Source organism: Phallusia mammillata, chromosome 2 (genome assembly GCF_965637545.1).
Source record: "Phallusia mammillata chromosome 2, kaPhaMamm4.hap1.1, whole genome shotgun sequence".
Lineage (NCBI taxonomy): Eukaryota > Metazoa > Chordata > Ascidiacea > Phlebobranchia > Ascidiidae > Phallusia > Phallusia mammillata.
In genome coordinates, this window is record NC_137253.1 from 27,967,645 (window position 1) to 27,987,447 (window position 19,803).

Sequence of the window (19,803 nt, forward strand, 5' to 3'; positions counted from 1 at the left end):
TGGGTGGGTTTTCACCGGAATATTTCAGTTTCAAACTGGTTTTGACCGGTTTCTGCCTCCTACCGAACCTCCAAGCCGGTTTAAACCGAAATCGGAGAGACAAAATTTTGACCCGATTTTTGAAAAACCCTAAGGCTATAGCCTTTCCGTTTTTTCGATTTTCGGGGGTCAAAGAATTGAAGAAAAATCCGGTTTTGGGTGGGTTTTCACCGGAATATTTCAGTTTCAAACTGGTTTTGACCGGTTTCTGCCTCCTACCGAACCTCCAAACCGGTTTAAACCGAAATCGGAGAGACAAAATTTTGACCCGATTTTTGAAAAACCATAAGGCTATAGCCTTTCCGTTTTTTCGATTTTCGGGGGTCAAAAAATTGAAGAAAAATCCGGTTTTGGGTGGGTTTTCACCGGAATATTTCAGTTTCAAACTGGTTTGACCGGTTTCTGCCTCCTACCGAACCTCCAAACCGGTTCAAACCGGAATTGGAGAGACAAAACTTTGACCCGATTTTTGAAAAAAACCTAAGGCTATAGCCTTTCCGTTTTTTCGATTTTCGGGGGTCAAAAAGTTGAAGAAAAATCCGGTTTTTGGTGGGTTTTCACCGGAATATTCCAGTTATAAACTGGTTTTGACCGGTTTCTGCCCCCTACCGAACCTCCAAACCGGTTTAAACCGGAATTGGAGAGATAAAATTTTGACCCGAATTTTGAAAAACCCTAAGTCTATAGTCTATCCGTTTTTTCGATTTTCGGGGGTCAAAGAATTGAAGAAAAATCCGGTTTTAGGTGGGTTTTCACCGGAATATTTCAGTTTCAAACTGGTTTTGACCGGTTTCTGCCTCCTTCCGAACCTCCAAACCGGTTTAAACCGAATTCGGAGAGACAAAATTTTTGAAAAACCCTAAGGCCAGAGCCTTTCCGTTTTTTCGATTTTCGGGGGTCAAAAAGTTGAAGAAAAATCCGGTTTTTGGTGGGTTTTCACCGGAATATTTCAGTTTCAAACTGGTTTTGACCGGTTTCTGCCTCCTACCGAACCTCCAAACCGGTTTAAACCGGAATCGGAGAGACAAAATTTTGACCCGATTTTTGAAAAACCCTAAGGCTATAGCCTTTCCGTTTTTTCGATTTTCGGGGGTCAAAAAATTGAAGAAAAATCCGGTTTTGGGTGGGTTTTCACCGGAATATTTCAGTTTCAAACTGGTTTTGACCGGTTTCTGCCTCCTACCGAACCTCCAAACAGGAATTGGAGAGACAAAACTTTGACCCGATTTTTGAAAAAAACCTAAGGCTATAGCCTTTCCGTTTTTTCGATTATCGGGGGTCAAAAAGTTGAAGAAAAATCCGGGTTTGGGTGGGTTTTCACCGGAATATTCCAGTTTCAAACTGGTTTTGACCGGTTTCTGCCTCTTACCGAACCTCCAAACCGGTTTAAACCGGAATCGGAGAGATAAAATTTTGACCCGATTTTTGAAAAACCCTAAGGCTATAGCCTTTCCGTTTTTTCGATTTTCGGGGGTCAAAAAATTGAAGAAAAATCCGGTTTTGGGTGGGTTTTCACCGGAATATTCCAGTTATAAACTGGTTTTGACCGGTTTCTGCCTCCTACCGAACCTCCAAACCGGTTTAAACCGGAATTGGAGAGACAAATCTTTGACCCGAATTTTGAAAAAAAACCTAATGCCATGCCGTTTTTTCGATTTTCGGGGGTCAAAAAGTTGAAGAAAAATCCGGTTTTGGGTGAGTTTTCACCGGAATATTCCAGTTATAAACTGGTTTTGACCGGTTTCTGCCTCCTACCGAACCTCCAAACCGGTTTAAACCGGAATCGGAGAGACAAAATTTTGACCCGATTTTTGAAAAACCCTAAGGCTATAGCCTTTCCGTTTTTTCGATTTTCGGGGGTCAAAAAATTGAAGAAAAATCCGGTTTTGGGTGGGTTTTCACCGGAATATTTCAGTTTCAAACTGGTTTTGACCGGTTTCTGCCTCCTACCGAACCTCCAAACAGGAATTGGAGAGACAAAACTTTGACCCGATTTTTGAAAAAAACCTAAGGCTATAGCCTTTCCGTTTTTTCGATTATCGGGGGTCAAAAAGTTGAAGAAAAATCCGGGTTTGGGTGGGTTTTCACCGGAATATTCCAGTTTCAAACTGGTTTTGACCGGTTTCTGCCTCTTACCGAACCTCCAAACCGGTTTAAACCGGAATCGGAGAGATAAAATTTTGACCCGATTTTTGAAAAACCCTAAGGCTATAGCCTTTCCGTTTTTTCGATTTTCGGGGGTCAAAAAATTGAAGAAAAATCCGGTTTTGGGTGGGTTTTCACCGGAATATTCCAGTTATAAACTGGTTTTGACCGGTTTCTGCCTCCTACCGAACCTCCAAACCGGTTTAAACCGGAATTGGAGAGACAAATCTTTGACCCGAATTTTGAAAAAAAACCTAATGCCATGCCGTTTTTTCGATTTTCGGGGGTCAAAAAGTTGAAGAAAAATCCGGTTTTGGGTGGGTTTTCACCGGAATATTCCATCTTGATTTATTCAAAGTTGAGTCTCATGTAGGCCTTATGGGATATGGTTTGAAATAATCAATTTAATAATATGAATTGTACAGTAGTGCAAAAAGGAATAGTAAAAATGAATATGAAATAAGACAGTCCCCTAATTTTTTTGACTGAAGCAGTGTGCAGTAACGAAGGCAAAATATATTGACATTTAGTTTTATCAGAGGCCACACTTATTATCCAACATCTTTCCCTAACACGAGTGTTTAGATTCTAGGGCAGTGCTCTTCAAACTTTTTGGGTTTGGTGCACTCCTAAAGTTCTTGTGACGAACTCATGCACCCTGTTTACTTAAAAGGTAAACTGAGGTAAAAAGCAAGATGAAAAATCATTATGTATATCATCATGTCAATTAAACCGAGCGGAGCTGCCGAAGTTTTACACACTGTCGGTGAGACTTTAGACGTAAATTACCGTCAATCCGCACTCTGCGCAAAACATCTTTCGACATAGATATACGTCAGCTATTTAAAGTTTGTGATGCACCCTTGTATACCTTTTCGTACTAATGCATCCCATGCATATTTCCCGTGCACACTGGTTGAAGGGCACTGTTCTAGGGCCCCTTGACTGGCCCACCCATCGTTTTCCCGCCGGTCGTCATATACTCACCGTGCGCCACACTTACTTCCTAGTGAGCACCCGCCACATAACGCCTTATAATACGGTGTAGCTGCAGCCTGTTGTGCCACTAGCCACCAATTGTGCCCCACACTTGACGTTTTAACGTTGCACCGGCTTGGTGATTGATTTAGTGCAATTGTGTTACTATGTTGTCTTTCACCAAGCGAAACCAACTCAACTTATCTCAAAATGGTCGCATATTTTAAGGGGCCGTAACCGTAATCAAAACAAGTTGCCCTTTGAGCGACTGTACCCGATATTTAACCTGTTGACCAATGTAGAAAACAAAATCCTGTATCAAGTCCTGGTCTCATCCTCATGAAAGTGAAAGTTTGAACAGTGGGTTTATTATAGAGTTTTGTTTAGGTAAACATGTTTTTGTAGATTGTCCACCGCCTCCTACAGTAAAAGATGGGGATTACCTGCCTAAAAGAGCTACTTATAAGACAAAGAAGTTTGTCAAATATTCCTGCTCCGATGGTTTCACTTTGTACGGACGAAAGAGACTCAGGTGCAAAGGCAATGGCCAGTGGCCAGCAACTCCAGTTTGTGTGGGTTCGTAATTTTCTATTTTGATTTTTATTCATTTTACAAATACCACGTAGCACCAAGATAAAGACTTAAATTGACAAAGTATAAAATTTCTTTTGTTTCCGACAGAAAACCTTTGCCCAGCCCCACCGACATTTACCGGGGGGACATTTTCACCAGTTTCTGCATCGTATTCCCCTGGAACGATAATTTCATTCCTTTGTAATCCCGGTTTTCATTTGGTCGGTCCGGCAGGATCAACTTGCCAAGACAATCTTTCCTGGACAGAAATACCTTGTTGTGTGGAAACAGGTTTGTGACATATTTCGCTTTTTAAGCTCTTTAGTAAATTTTAAAATATGGTACATTTTAAAATCCTAACTTTTCATAAGGCATATAGACCAACAAGCCCTTTAAGCCGACTGCATATGCAAAACTTAGAAACTGACAGCTAGCTTGCTATGATTACACGCATAAATTATAAATCGGCGTTTTTATTTTCTTAGACATTAACTCAATAGTTGGAAGCGATGCAGATCTTTTCGATTTCAGTAGTCGGTATTTTCTTGCCTAATAATTAAGTAATGTTGGCCCTAAATTGAAAAAGAAAAAGCAAATAAATTTGAGACATAATTTGGTTATTTCTGTTGTTCAAATGACAAATGACAACACCTTAGCGTTGGGTCAGGAGTGCACACCTTTTCGCTACGACGGCCGTATCGCAGATCCTTATTTCACCAACAGAAGCCAATTGCCTGCTTGTTTTGTTTTCAAATTACTGATGTAAAGAATTAGGTTGTAAAATCTAATGGCGCTTAAATAGCCTAGATTAACTTCTCACCTGATGCACACAGATCGTACTGGACAGTCTGACGACCGTCCTTGCTTATGACGTCATCATCCACACATGACGCTTGTGGTACCTGTTTTTTTTACATTGTTTGCACACAATATGCATACAAAAAGTCTGTCGCATATGTCCACTAGGGCTAGGCTGGTTCCAGTCCTACAAAATCTAAGTTATATCGAGCAGTTTGATAATCAAAATATTTAGCAAAAGATTGTCGTTTGTACGTTACGGCCGCCAGTACATATTTTTCTTAAAAATGTTCACGGCCGCACAAACTAGTCTCTGCGGCCGCATGTGGCTTGATGGCCGCAGGTTGTGCACCCCTGCTTTAGGCTGATTTAACATTTTGTGTGGTCTTTGTGTGAAATGTTGGAATATTATTCAGTGTGTGGTGATCCTCCGAGTATTGCTGATGGAACTTTCTCGCCATCACCTCCATACCTACCAACTGATACAATTACATATACTTGCACTGATCCTACCACACACAGACTTGAGGACCTGTTGTAGTTACATGTCAGGAAGATGGAACCTGGTCTGCAAATCCACTTTGTGTTTTGATAGGTGCGCCTGTGCAACACTATTAATTCAATTTCAATGAGGATTATAAACCACGATCGTTGTTGGTGTACGTAATAGTAGTGACTGCACGATACTTTACTTATTAAAGTCCCAAACAAGCGACAGTCCCAACCAAAACCTAATTTTTATACCGTATACCATATATAAAATACATTTATATAATCATCCCCGATTTTGAAGTTATGTTGTTAATTATTGTCCGTCTACAAGATTATAACTGGCAGTTTCCGTATCTGTATGTTTGTTTGTTTTTCTTCTGCTAAAATGCAATTGATGGTGTTCGACTGTTATGTTGACGTTGGTAATATCTTGCATTCCTTTAATATCCAAAAACTTTTCTATTTAAATCTCAGAGTGTGGTGATCCTCCGACTATTGCTGATGGAACTTTCCTTCTCACGCCATCACCTCCATACACACCAAATGATATTATTTTTTATATTTGCCCTGATCCTACCACACACAGACTTGAGGGACCTGTTGTAATGACATGTCAGGAAGATGGAACCTGGTCTGCAAATCCACTTTGTGTTTTGATAGGTGCGCATGTGCAACACTATTAATTCAATTTCAATGAGGATTATAAACCACGATCGTTGTTGGTGTACGTAATAGTGGTGACTGCACGATACTTTACTTATTAAAGTCCCAAACAAGCGATAGTCCCAACCAAAACCTAATTTTTATACCGTATACCATATATAAAATACATTTATATAATCATCCCCGATTTTGAAGTTATGTTGTTAATTATTGTCCGTCTACAAGATTATAACTGGCAGTTTCCGTATCTGTATGTTTGTTTGTTTGTTTTTCTTCTGCTAAAATGCAATTGATGGTGTTCGACTGTTATGTTGACGTTGGTGATATCTTGAATTCCTTTAATATCCAAAAACTTTTCTATTTAAGACTCAGAGTGTGGTGATCCTCCGACTGTTGCTGATGGAACTTTCACACCATCACCTCCATACACACGAAATGAAATGGTTACATACACTTGTAGTAGTACACATACACTTGAGGGACCTGCTACAATCACATGCCAAGATGATGGGACATGGACTGCTAATCCAGTTTGCGTTTTGATAGGTATGTACAAGTTACAAAATTAGGTGTTACCACAGAATTTATCTGTAAGTGATAGAAAACTGAAGTTGAATTTAGTGACTGTCGAATTAAAAATCTTACTTTTTTCAGAGTGCGGTGTTCCCCCCACATTTTTGGTGGTGGGACTCTTTCCTCCCTTTTTACCCGGGGACATGCTCATGCGATCAACCACATAACCTTGTAGGACCTGCAGAAATTACATGCCTGCCAGATGGATCATGGTCTGCTTCCCCAATTTGTATGTCAACAGGTATAATCTCCGTACTGTGGATGGTTTCAAAATATGTCAATTTCTTCTATAAGACTAACGATAAAATGTTTTTGTGTGCTCAGAGTGTGGGTGTGGTGATCCTCCCGATATCAGTGATGGAAGTTTTGTCCCATCATATCCTTATGGACCTACTGACACAATTACGTACTCTTGTAGCGGCACACATACACTTGTGGGACCTTCTACAATTACATGTCAATTTGATGAAACATGGACTGCGGGCCCAGTTTGCATTTTAACAGGTATGAACGATGTATCACAGTTTTTGGAAAACGCAAACAGTTTAAGCACCACATGGCAACCGATTCTAGATTTTTATTAAAAATTTGGGTATGAGTTAAGTTTTGTTACGCGTAAAGTGGAAACAATTTGTCTGCCAGGGTAACAACTTTTCACAAATACATTACAAATGGTGTGAAGTCCTTCGCACAATCATATAAAATAAAATCTATTTGGACGTAAAGTTTCCTGTAGAAAATTCTGTTATCAATGTGCCGGTTATTAATATAACATCGTCCAGGTCAACCAGTCATCCAAGAAAAAAGGTTATTTTGCTGAACAACTTCGGATGCCTATTTATTCAATTATTATCTTGGCCATTAGCCAAATTTTCCACATTGATATAACTCATTGTCATAACAGCTGATTCAGTGAGGTGTATTGCACGCTTTCGGTGGCGCAAAGACCCCATAAAACTGGGGTTAATTTGGTAACTTTAACTTTTTTCAGTGTGTGGTCCACCACCATCAATACCTTTGGGAACATTTTCATCAATTCAAGATTCCTATTCGCCTTTGGACTCAGTAACTTACGAATGTTGCAACGGTATAACTATCACTGGTGCCCCTACAACAAACATTTGCGGGATTGATGGAACATGGACATTGACAGGAGCATCTTTGCCATCGTGTACACCTACAGGTAAAATTGTGGACACTATCTGACCTAATTAACCCCAGGCAGATTTGCATTTTAGCGCGTTTTCTGTTTACCTACGGCAAGTTTGGTGTGACTTTAATATGAAAGAAGTGATGCCGAAAACATGTTAATCGGTTATATACACTATCCAACACACTTTTGTTAACTACGACTCATAAGCATTTTTTTCATAGGGCTCTAGAATTATAAATAATCGATGGGTTTGACCCCGTAATCCAGTGTCACACCCAACTTTATAATTCGTATTTTCCAGTTTGTCCCCCACCCCCATCAGTGGTACAAGGCGTCATTCCATCCAGTGACCAAAAATTGACGTATTCGATTAACGAAGTCATTTCTTACGAATGTAATTTCGGAACAAAATCTGGTAATTCTGCAACAAATACGAGTGGGGCTGATGGTCTTTGGACAAATACCTTTCCCGACGTTTGTCTCGAAATGTAAAATCGTCTTGTCCAAAAAACGCGCAAGAAAGCTTTACTTGGACTGACAATTACGATGCATAAAATGTTCATTCCTGTAACTTTTCTTCAACATGCTGCAGCATTACCTTTGTAGTTTACATTGACAAAAAGTTAACGCTATACAAAAACAGTTTTTGTGAATACTAAAATTCTTCAAAATCAACAAAAAGATTAACGCAACTGACGTGGTTTAGACAAAAGTAAATTTTACCAATTACTACAACCATACATGCTAAAAAATATTGCAAATTGAATGTGATCATGGTGTTTTACAGTTTTCTGCTATCATAGAAATGGAAGGGGTAATCTGCTTGCATATAACCTTTTATCTAGTTGAATTTTAGCTTTAACATTACTGCCGAATTTAATCTTTCTGGATTTGAAATAGTCCTCTCCCCTAAGAGTTGTGTGATTAAAAATTTTCATTTTGTTGAATGATTTCCAGTCTCACAATTACCACGTTCGCTTATATTATTCTATCTTGTTAACAGACCGCTACATTGTGTTAAGCAGTACTGTAACTACTGTATTGTAAAGGCTCCTATAATCCCGAGATTTAGAAAAGGCACTGATGACTTATTTAAACCACAGCAACAACCACCACAATAATTGTGACCTTGTTGCCGTGATACCAATATGTTCCAAATAAGTTGTTTCGAATTTACGTCAAAAAACGAATAAACATGTCTTAAGTGCACAGCTTGTGTAAAACAGTAGTAAATCGAATGTTGAATGCTGTTGTTGTAGAAAGGTAATAATCATTTTAAGGTTCCAAATAATGACCACAAGTAAATCTAGCGGACCAGAGTTGTAAACGGGCCTGAAACTGGAGCCCGAACCCGAATCGTTTCAGGAAGCCCGATTAGTCCCGAAAGTTTTGATTGACGGGCGTATACATTAAAGCAGTGATTCTCAAACTGTGTGCCGCGACACACTAGCGTGCCGAGAGAGATTTCTAAGTGTGGTGCGAAATATTCCGTATTTTAAAGTGCAAACATTACCTGGTGTTTTATGACTTCATGACAAAATGCTCGTGTACATATCAAAACAACCAACATAATAGACAATCGGTCTTGAACAAGGGGTTTTAGGGCTGTTTGACTTTGGGTCAGGTCCAGCAACTGGCTACTTAGCTAGTTAAATTATTAAAATAAATACTGACACAGAATGTAAAGTCAGGCCCGAATAAAGCCCGTTACTTAAGAAACCCAAGCCCTGTCCGACTTACAATTCTGTAGCGGACATAAATACTCGAGTAAAATAGGAAATCAACATTACCGGTATCTCAATTTAAAAACTAGGGGACACCAAACGTATTATGATCCGAAAGGTCTAACGATTGTAATCAGTTTTGTCATTTTAACTGGTTAAAACGTAGATTAAAATACGTAAAATATTCACCAGTTTTTTTTTCCTTTTTGTGCTTGTTTACCAAGTAACTTAATTTATTTTCTGTCACGCCAAATATCAACTAACGCACGGTGTTCAAAAATCTTTCTGCAACTGAAATGAAAAATCATTTTTCCGTGTTTTTTTTTCGTTGGCAAATCAACAACACAAAAACAACATCCCGTTTGTTATTATGATAAATAGGCTGCGTAACATCTCGAAATCTAGTGTGAAATGTTTGATTTAAGTTAGTTCAAAGTGGCTTTCCAAAGAGCTTTAATCAAGTAGTGTTATCGGTCGGGTTTTTCTGAACCTTATAAATTTGAAACATGTTGTTTATAGGTTTATGTTAAAATACACCAAAAATGTAAAAGCAGAAAAAACACCTAGACCGTTACATCTCATTCCAAAATGGTAATAGAAGCTCAGTAGGAAACAAATTAGCAGTACTGTAGAAAATATTCCAGCGCCTTTTGAACCAAACATACTGCTCTCATGTTAATGAATACAATAATCACAATCGGTGACCATTAAACGTCCCGGAAAGCAACATCCCGTTTTGGCAAAACAACAACCTTTGTATAAACAGCAGCACCGCTGTGTGTGTTAACAATACCGTTGAATAACGCTCCAACATTTTAACTGGTTGCTGGTAATCTGTCGACAGTTTTGCTGCATGCATCAAAACGTTTACCGTAAACCAGTTTTAATTCTTATTCCTTTAATGATTCGGTAAATAGATCATACTATTTTCTGCGTAGTATATATATTGGTTGTGGCATGTTTTTTCTTGGCATATGTTCTTTACTTTAACACCACGAGTCATCAGTTGTGCTTATGGCTGAAAACTAAGTTAAGATCTTCACTCACAATTTTTGCAACAAAGTTTCATCACAGAGATATACAAATATTTACCCTCCCCAGAAACGTAAGATGTAGGAAGCTGCATGATGCAATACATCTACACTGAATACATTTTTTGCAGTTAAAATTACAAACCAAGAAACTGACTTTTCAAAGTATATTGGCGAAAATTTTGAAACAAAGCAGATTTAATCGTTTATTTATCACAGTTGTTTCCGTGAAGTTAATTGCTAAGTCCACATAAATCGGTAAATGAGTCTTGTTTTGAAGTTGCAACAGCCTCAAAGCCAGAACGCAAGCATCAGTTCAACAATAGAATCCCCACATCCGACTGATCTGTCATGCCAACTTGGTAAAGGCTTTGTATATTCAGATATGTTTACATTTGTGTTTGTGCAAGCCAGCAAGCAACTACACTGAACTGCACAGAAAAAATGTAGTAATACAGGACTCTGAAGTTGTTGATAAAGTATGTTTAAGTATTGGTTTGCACTATAAAACTAGATTCATAAGTTTTATGTCCCAAAAGAGAGCAATAAGCAAGATTTTTTTAGTTATGTACCGAATAATCGGTAGACAGAATTTATTCGAACGAATGGGCTATTGTTGCAAACAATAGGTTTCTGCCGAAATAAATTGCAGAATATTCTGTTTTTACCCCTTATCTGGAGCCTGAACGTACAATACTTTAACTACCTTCTGTTGAGGTAAAAATGACAACTTCGATTGGAATCCTCTTACTTGTAATATTTTCAGTCTCCCACTTGGTCGTTGTATTTGGAGGTAAGAAAGCCACGTTTGGTTTATTTTTTAATAACTGTAAAGTCATGTATATTTACAGAATTCATCCTTATTTTGTAGATTGCCCACCGCCTCCCAAAGTGAAAGATGGAGATTACAAGCCGAAGAAAAACAACTACAAGACAAATAAGTCTGTCAGATATTCCTGCACCGCCGGTTTTACTTTGTACGGTGCAAAGAAAATCAAGTGCAAAAGCAATGGCCAGTGGCCGGCTACTCCAGTTTGCGTAGGTTTGTATTTTCCAGTACCATTTGACAAAAGCATTTTGTACCATTTTCAAGCTCACTTTTTGAGCACGTAACCATAAAGTAATGCTATGTAGCTAGTAATCTCCTCATTGTTGTTCGACAGAACAACTTTGCCCACCACCTAAGTTTCCCGGAGGAACATATTATCCGGTTTCTTCTTTGTACGCCCCCGGTGCGACGGTTTCATTCCAGTGTAAACCTCTTTATGATCTGATTGGTCCAAACACTGCAACTTGTGAAAACAGTCTTCAATGGACAGAAATACCTTGTTGTATAAGAATCGGTTAGCGCTAATTTTCTTTTCTACTATTTAAGTACATTTTAATTATTCTATAATAGCACACAGCACAGTACAATATCTCTTTGCATATAAGACATCAAAATTTTCTACCTTGACAATTGATATATTTCCTTTTTTATTAGAGAGTGACTCTGGGAAACTAAATTTTAATGAGAAAGACGTCGACTTTATGCTGTATGTGGTTCACAACAGATCCTTTAACGATATTTTGTCATGGAATTTATCAACAAGCTCATTTCACTCTCTTTTTTTTTCGTCCCCAGCGTGTGCCCCTCCTCCATTCGTTGCCAATGCATTAGTTCTCTCATTTTCTGCCTACTACAATCCCTATGACACCGTGACATATTCCTGTGTCCCCACCCCACACATGCACTGGTGGGTCCTAAAACAATTACTTGCCGAGAGGACGGAAAATGGACTGCTGGTCCAGTTTATATTTTAACAGGTGTGTTGAGTGTATGTAAGTTATGAAACAATTCTGCAGCACCGTCTATAGAATATCAAAACTAATTACGCTTTTCTGCACACTACGCGCATCTTTTCACAGCAGAACATATATGCTGGGCATTTATTCTTGGCTTTTAACAGGCGAAAAGTCTTTGTAGCCTGATCTAGTTTAAGCTTTTGGTTTATGCGGAAAGCAGTGAGTAATCGCTGCGTTGTATCAATTGTAAAACGCCAACAAATAAAAATGTATTTGTAGAGTGCAGTCCCCCACCATCAATCCCTTTGGGAACTTTTTCACCAATCCAAGATTCCTTTTCGCCATTGGACACAGTAACTTACGAATGTTGCAACGGTATAACTATAACTGGTGCTTCTACCATAAACATTTGCGAGGGTGATGGAACATGGTCATTGACAGGAGCATCTTTGCCGTCGTGTTCACCAACAGGTAAAACGATGTGAAACGTTTTGACAAAGTTCCGTACGCAGCATGGGTTTAAAAATGAACTCATGGGCAATATTAGTTTGTAATACAGAAACGGTGTCACTTAAGCTTAGAAGCAACGTTTTACTCTAACTAACAGATACCAGAAAGTAAACGTAATTTAAAACAAGTCCTTTTTGACAGGATGCTTGAAAGTAATAACCCTGTAAAACACATACAGTCATGCCAGCTGTTTGTGTCTATACGCGGTCTAATTTCCAAAAAAACTTCCTATTTTATTTTTTTCTAGTTTGTCCCCCACCCCCATCAGTGATAGAAGGCATCATTCCATCCAGTGACCAAAAATTGACGTACTTGATTGGCGAACTGATTACGTACGAATGCAATTTCGGAACGAAATTGGGTAGTCTTGAAACAAATACGTGTGGAGCTGATGGTCTTTGGACAAATACCTTTCCTGACGTTTGTATCGAAATTTAAAATCGTCTTATACAGCCGAAACCGAAATCATTCCGCTTCAACATTACTGAAGTATTTAATCTTTCTGGTTTTGAAAATTCCCCTCTACCCTAAGAGTTGTGGTTGATTACAAATTTTCATTTTGTTCAATGGTTTCGCGTCTCACAATTCCTACATGTGTTAATGTTACTGTAGCTTGTGAAAAGACATTGTGATAAGCAGTTAAACTACTGTATTGTTCCTATAATCCCAAGATTTAGAAAATGCACTGATGAAATTTTTAAACCACAGCAACAACCACCACAAAAAATGTGACCTTGTTGCCGTTATACCAATATGTTGTTGTGCAAGACTGTGTTGCGCTTGTGCTTCGAATTTATGTTCAAAAACGAATAAACATGTCTTAAGTGCACAGCCTGTGTGAAACCGTTGCCGTTAAATCGAGTGTTTAACAATCTTGTGGGAGATCTCTTTGCCTCTTGTTCCAGTGTTTTTTAAGAAATGGACAATCGATGGCAAATAAGCATCACAAAAACAACACCCCGTTTGTTTAGCGTGAGAAATCGGCTACGTAACATTTCGAAATCTAATGTGTATATTTGGTTAAGTTCCTAGTTGCTTTCCAAAGAGCTTCAATCATTGTTATCGTTTTTTCGAACCTTATAAATCGGAAGCATGTTTTTATTGGTTTGTGTTAAAATACACCATGCAGTTTCAAACATATGACACAATAACCTAGGCCGGTTGAAAACACTCACTCCAAATTGGTATTAAAACTCAGTAGGAAACAAATCAGCAGTAATGTAGGGATTATACTCCAGAGCCTTTTGAACCAAACATCATGCTCTCATGTTAACGAATACAATAATCACAATCGATGACGATTCAACATCCCGGAAAGCAACATCCCGTTTTGGCAAAACAATAAAGAAAGAGCAGCACCGTCGTGTGTTTTAAAAATGCAGATGAGAAAGAGCAGCACCGTCGTGTGTTTTAACAATGCAGATGAGAAAGAGCAACACCGTTGTGTGTTTTAACAATGCAGATGAGAAAGAGCAACACCGTTGTGTGTTTTAACAATGCAGATGATTAACGCTACAACATCCTAACTCTACAGGTTGCTGGTAATGTTTCCATCTCTATCTTTTAATCTAATACACAAACCAATCACCACCAGCAAGCTATATTTTCAAATGCTGATGATATTTGTAAAAAGCGTTAGATTTTTAATGGTTTGCAATGCGTGAAATTCATTGGGAAACTGTAGACTTTTAATTTGCCATGTATTTCCTCAAAGATTATTGCCTACTGTAGCATGCCAACAACAAAAAGACACGCAACATACCCTACAAAATGCGCACAAAGTTTTTGTTAAGTGCCAGTAAACACATGTAAAAAAGAAATTTATCAACAAAACATTTTTATTATGTAAGTAAATGCAAGATCCATACTTTCGCATTAAACTGATTTCCTAATAAGTTTATTTTTCGTTGAGCGTTGCAATTTTGTGTTGAAATCACCAAATAATAAAATTTGTGATCACAAATCTAAACATTTAGCCTGTGTTGATTTTGTTTCCGAACGTGTTTTTAGCTCAATCAACTTTGGTTCGTTCTGAAATAGTTCACTCAACAAATGTCAAACTTTACATGAAAATAAGCTGTGTTGATTTAAAGTGGCAGCAGAACCTAAAATAATGGAACCGTCAACATCACAGCAACACAATAGAATCCCTACATCCGGCTCGTTTGTCATGTGAAGCTTAGTAAAGCCATGTATATTGAGATATGTTTTAATTTGCGTTAGTACAAGCCAACCAAACACAAGGCTCAACTGGAGATAATGTAGTGAATGCGGGTGACATGTTTTTGCAATTGTAATATTCAGTAAGAAATTGGACAAATGTTAGCAAGTTATGATGGTCATCAAGCAAGAAAGCACCATTTTTTTTCTTTATTTAAATTAACTTAATTTGTCTGCAGTCTCAATATACAATAGTTTAGAACCACACGGTTTATAGAGTTAAAATGGAAGTGTTGTTTCGAAACATCTTACTTCTGATATTTTTAATCTCTTTCTTCATTGTTGTATTCGGAGGTAAGAATGTTTTTGTAGTTATACCATGATATGTTACATTTATCCCTCAAATAAACAATGAAGGTTTTCTTGGGCACTGTAACTTTTGTAAACTTATATATTGATTGTTAGCTGTAAGAATTTCGCTTTAGAAAAAGTTCTGTTTTTAGCTTGTCCACCGCCTCCTAAAGTAAAAGATGGAGATTACCTTCCCAAGAAAAACAGATACAAGACAAAAAGGACTGTCAGATATTCCTGCTCTAACGGTTTTACTTTGCACGGACGAAAAAGGGTTAAGTGCAGAAGAAATGGCCAATGGCAATCTACCCCTGTTTGCATTGGTACGTGCTGTTTCCAATTTACAAAAAGTATTCTTAAAAACTAAAATACAACACATTTTTAAAGTACTGAAGTTGCCAAATTTCCATTTTGTTAGACAAAAAATCTTTGTCAACCCACCACCTGCATTTCCCTGCAGAGCATTTCACCAGGTTCCTTCTATGTATAGCGTTAAAATATCAAATGAAGGTTGATTCGAAAGTCTTCTTTTCGCTTGAAAAAAAAAAACACTTTGTAACAACAGCTCTTTGTGCTACTGCTGATTCCTATTGAGCAAAGATGTTTTGTTGGTTAAAAACTCATTTTGAATTATTACACAGTTTAGTTTTTACTACCAATTTTTGCCTACAAACAGTTTCAGTGTGTGGTCCGCCACCATCAATCCCTTTGGGAACATTTTCACCAATTCAAGATTCATATTCGAATATGGACTCAGTTACTTACGAATGTTGCAACGGTATAACTATTACTGGTGCCCCTACAAATGTGTGTGGAAATGATGGAACATGGTCATTGACAGGAGCATCTTTGCCGTCCTGTATACCTACAGGTAAAACAATGTGGAACGTTTTGACAAATGTCCAAAAGCAGTATGAGTTTAAAAATGAACACTATGATCCGTGAAACGGTACCACAATCATGTTAATCGGTTGTAAACAGTCCTGGCAAGCTCACGCGCTATGTTGTTTTAACATATACCAAAAAGTAAACGTAATTTAAAACAATTCCATTTTGGCGGGTCGTCTGAAAGTGATAACCTTGTAACCCAGTGGTCGGCAATCGCCGGGCCGCGGCTCGGTGCCAGTCCGCGGCCCGGTGCCAGTCCGCGAGAAGTTCGTTACCGGGCCGTATTATTTTTAGGTTAAATGCTTTGAAACAATTTTCCCGTGCATCTCGGTAATGATAATCTAATTTAAGCGTTTTTATTGCTAATTTTTTGGTAGTTTTTCAATGGTCGGTCCGTGATGAGTTTAAAAGAATTGAGTTTAAAAACGGTCCGCAGTGCAAAAAAGGTTGCCGACCCATACTGTAACCCATAGCGTCAGGCCAGCTATACCCGGTCTAATTTCCAGACAACTATTTAATTCACATTTTTCAGTTTGTCCCCCACCGCCAGCAGTGGTACAAGGCGTCATTCTACCCCATGAATTAAAGTTGACGTACTCGATTGGCGAAACGATTACTTACGAATGCGATTTCGGACCCAAACCGGGTCAAACTCAAGCAAACACGTGTGGACCCGATGGTCTTTGGACAAATACCTTTCCCGACGTTTGTCTCGAAATGTACGTCGTCTTGTAAAAAAAACGCGCAGGAAAGCTCTAAATTGGACTGACAATTACGATGTATAAAGAGTGCAATCAGGTAACTTTTCTTCAATAATTTATGTGAATACTAATTATTTTGTGCAGAAATCAACAAAAAGATTAATGCAACTGACGCGGTTTAGACAATAGTAAACTTTATCAATTATTATTACAACAATACATGCTAAAGAATATTGTAACCCACCTGAAATGCGATTCTGTCGCTATCATAGAAGTAGTGGCCTGCTTACATTTAAACTTTCATCAAGTTGTCTTTCAGCTTCAACATTACTGACGATTTTAATCTTTCTGGTTTTGAAATATTCCTTTCCCCTAAGAGTTGTGTGATTACAAATTTTCGTTTTGTTGAATGATTTCCCGTCTCACAATTCTCACATGTGGTACTGTTACTGTAACTTGTTAACAGACTGCTACATTGTGCAGTTACTGTATTATAAAGGCTCCTATAATCCCAAAATTTAGAAAATGCACTGATGACGCGTTTAAACTACAGCAACAACCACCATAAAAAATGTGACCTTGGTTCCCAATATGTTGTTGTGCAAGACTGTGTAGACCTTGTGTTTCGAATTTATGTTCAAAAACGAATAAACATGTCTTAAGTGCACAGCCTGTGTGAAACCGTTGCCGTTAAATCGAGTGTTGAACAGTCTTGTTTTAGATAGGTAATAGTCAGTCATGGTGTCAATAGGTTTCATTTCAAGGCTTCAACTGATAACCACAAGTAAGTCTACCGGACATAAATACTCGAGTGAAACAGGAAATCAACATTACCGGCATCTCATTTTAAAAACCAGGGACATCCAAAGTATTAGGATCAGGAAGGTCTGAAGATTGTAGTCAGTTTATTCGTTTGAACTGGTTAAAATGCACATAAAATATTCACCAGTTTTTTTCCCTTTTTAGGCGTGTTTATCAAGTAACTTAATTTATTTTCTGTCACGCCAAATACCAATTACCACAAGGTGTTCAACTAATCGTCTGCAAATGAAATGAAAAATCATTTTCCCGTGTTTTTGTTATCAAGAAATGCACAATCTTTGGCAAAAAAACATCACAAAAACAACTTCCCGTTTGTTTAATATGATAAGTAGGCTGCGTAAAAATTCGAAATGTAGTGTGTATGTATGATTCGGTTCAAAGTTACTTGTCAATCAGCTTCAATCATGTATTGTTTTTTATAGGTTCATGTTAAAATACACCAGTTTCAAACATGTCCTAGCCGAATTAAACACCTAGGCCTTTTGAAAACACTCATTCCGAAATTGTTTTAAAAACTCAGTAGGAAACAAATCACTAGTAATGTAGCGATTATACTCCAGAGCCTTTTGAACCAAACATCATGCTCTCATGTTAACGAATACAATAATCACCATCGATGACCATCCAACAACCCGGAAAGCAACATCCCGTTTCGGCAAAACAACAACCTTTGTGGAAACAGTAGCACCGCGGTGTGTTTTAACAATGCAGATGATTAACGCTGCAACGTCGTATCTGTACAGGCTGCTGTTAATATATCCAGCTCTATGTCTAATATACGAACCGGTCACAACAAGTACGCTATATTCCAAATACTGATGTCATTTCTAAGAAGTTAGATGAAACAGTATATATTTTCTTTACAATAAAGATTTATTTATTTCCTCAGAGACTATTATACCTACTTTAGCATACCAACAACAACAGCAACAACAACAAAATCACGCACAATACTCTGGAAAAAATGCGAACAAAGTTTTCGTTAACAGCCAGTAAACATATGTAAATATAGGACACCCCTTAATAAAATAAATTTTCGATGCAAGTCAATGCAAGATCAATACTTTCGCACTAAACCGATTTCTTAACAAGTTTTGTTTTGTTGTGTGTAGCAATTCTTTTGAAATCACCACATAGAAAACTTTGTGATCATAAATTAAAAGATAATGTATGTTGATTTTGTTTTTGAAAGTATTTTAGCTCAGACGACTTTGGGAAGTTCGTTCAGAAATAGTGCTCTTAACCAATGTCAACCTAAAAATAAGCTGTGTTGTTTTAAAGTGGCAGCAGTACCTAAAGCAACAGAATCGTCACCTCCAGAGCAACACAATAGAGTCCCTGTATCCGGCTTATTTGTCATGTGAAGCTTCGTAGAGACACCATATTCAGACATGTTTTAAGTTGCGTTTGTGCAAGCCAGTCAAACACAATGTTGAACTAAAGACAATGTAACGATTGCGTGTGATATGTTTTTTCAATTGGAAAATTGAGTGTATTAAAATACACTAGCCTAATTAACCACTTAGGCTGTTTGGAAACACTCAACTCCAAGTTCGTAATAAAAAATCATTTGGAAACAAATCAGTAGTAATGTAGAGAACATTTAAGCGCCTTTTGAACCAAACATTCTTCTCACATGTTAACGAACACAATAATCAGAATCGATGACAATTCCACATCCCGGAAAGCAACATCCCATTTTGGCAAAACAACAACCTTTGTGGAAACAGCAGCACTGCTGTGTGTTTAATGTTTTGATTTGTATTAATGCTAGTCGGCCAAACACAACGCTGAACCAGTGATAATGTAGATAGTTTTCTTCTGTTTTTGTAATAAATACACAATCCTGGACATCACAGACACAACATGCCGGAATTTGTGATGACAAATAGTGTGCACACTACATGTTACATGTAACATACGAAGCCAAGCAATAAAACATATTGTGGAAATAAACTTGTTTTTTTTAAGTCTAGTGTATATGTTATTTGACTCAGTCGAAAGTTGCGTACCAAATAGCTTAGTCCTGTATAGTGATTACCTTTTTTTCTGGACATAGCAATTTAAAACATGTTTTTAATGGTTTGTGCTGAAATATTCCGGTTTCAAACATGTGATATCTGAATTGGGCAACATACGAACCCCTAGAGACGGTTGAAAACACGAGCTCAACTCCAACGTTGCATTAAAAACTTAGTAGCAAACAAATCTGCAGTAAGGTTTCCAAAAACATCCCCAAACATGTTAATGAATATAATAATCGCAATCGATGTCGATTCAAAATCCGGGAAAGCAACATCCAGTTTTGGCAAATCATCAACCTTTGTGGAAACAGTAGCACCGCCGTGCGTTTTAAAAATACAGATGATTAAAGCACCAACATCCTATATCGGCACAGGTTGCTGATAATATCTATA

At 37.9% G+C, this 19,803-nt stretch overlaps 1 protein-coding gene and 1 pseudogene across 1 annotated transcript; both read left to right on the top strand.

Annotated features, from left to right (window-relative positions):
- Positions 1 to 2,904: 2,904 nt before the first annotated feature.
- LOC145213225 (complement factor H-like) lies at positions 2,905 to 7,906 on the top strand. The gene is made up of 7 exons (XM_080081456.1): positions 2,905 to 2,950; positions 3,568 to 3,738; positions 3,844 to 4,026; positions 5,500 to 5,685; positions 6,061 to 6,234; positions 7,253 to 7,444; positions 7,716 to 7,906. The coding sequence occupies exons 1-7, from the start codon at positions 2,905 to 2,907 to the stop codon at positions 7,904 to 7,906; spliced, it is 1,143 nt and encodes a 380-aa protein (XP_079937582.1).
- A 2,986-nt stretch (positions 7,907 to 10,892) lies between these two features.
- On the top strand, positions 10,893 to 16,598 carry LOC145213226 (coagulation factor XIII B chain-like; annotated as a pseudogene).
- The last annotated feature ends 3,205 nt before the right edge of the window (positions 16,599 to 19,803 follow it).

What these genes read in the sequence shown, in the direction of transcription:
- LOC145213225 (XM_080081456.1), top strand. Translation starts at nt 2,905, where the DNA reads ATGTCAATTAAACCGAGCGGAGCTGCCGAAGTTTTACACACTGTCG. An exon ending in TCCACTTTGTGTTTTGATAG is followed by an intron (nt 5,686 to 6,060) that starts GTGCGCATGTGC and finishes TTTAAGACTCAG; the next exon opens with AGTGTGGTGATCCTCCGACT. An exon ending in GCCATCGTGTACACCTACAG is followed by an intron (nt 7,445 to 7,715) that starts GTAAAATTGTGG and finishes CGTATTTTCCAG; the next exon opens with TTTGTCCCCCACCCCCATCA.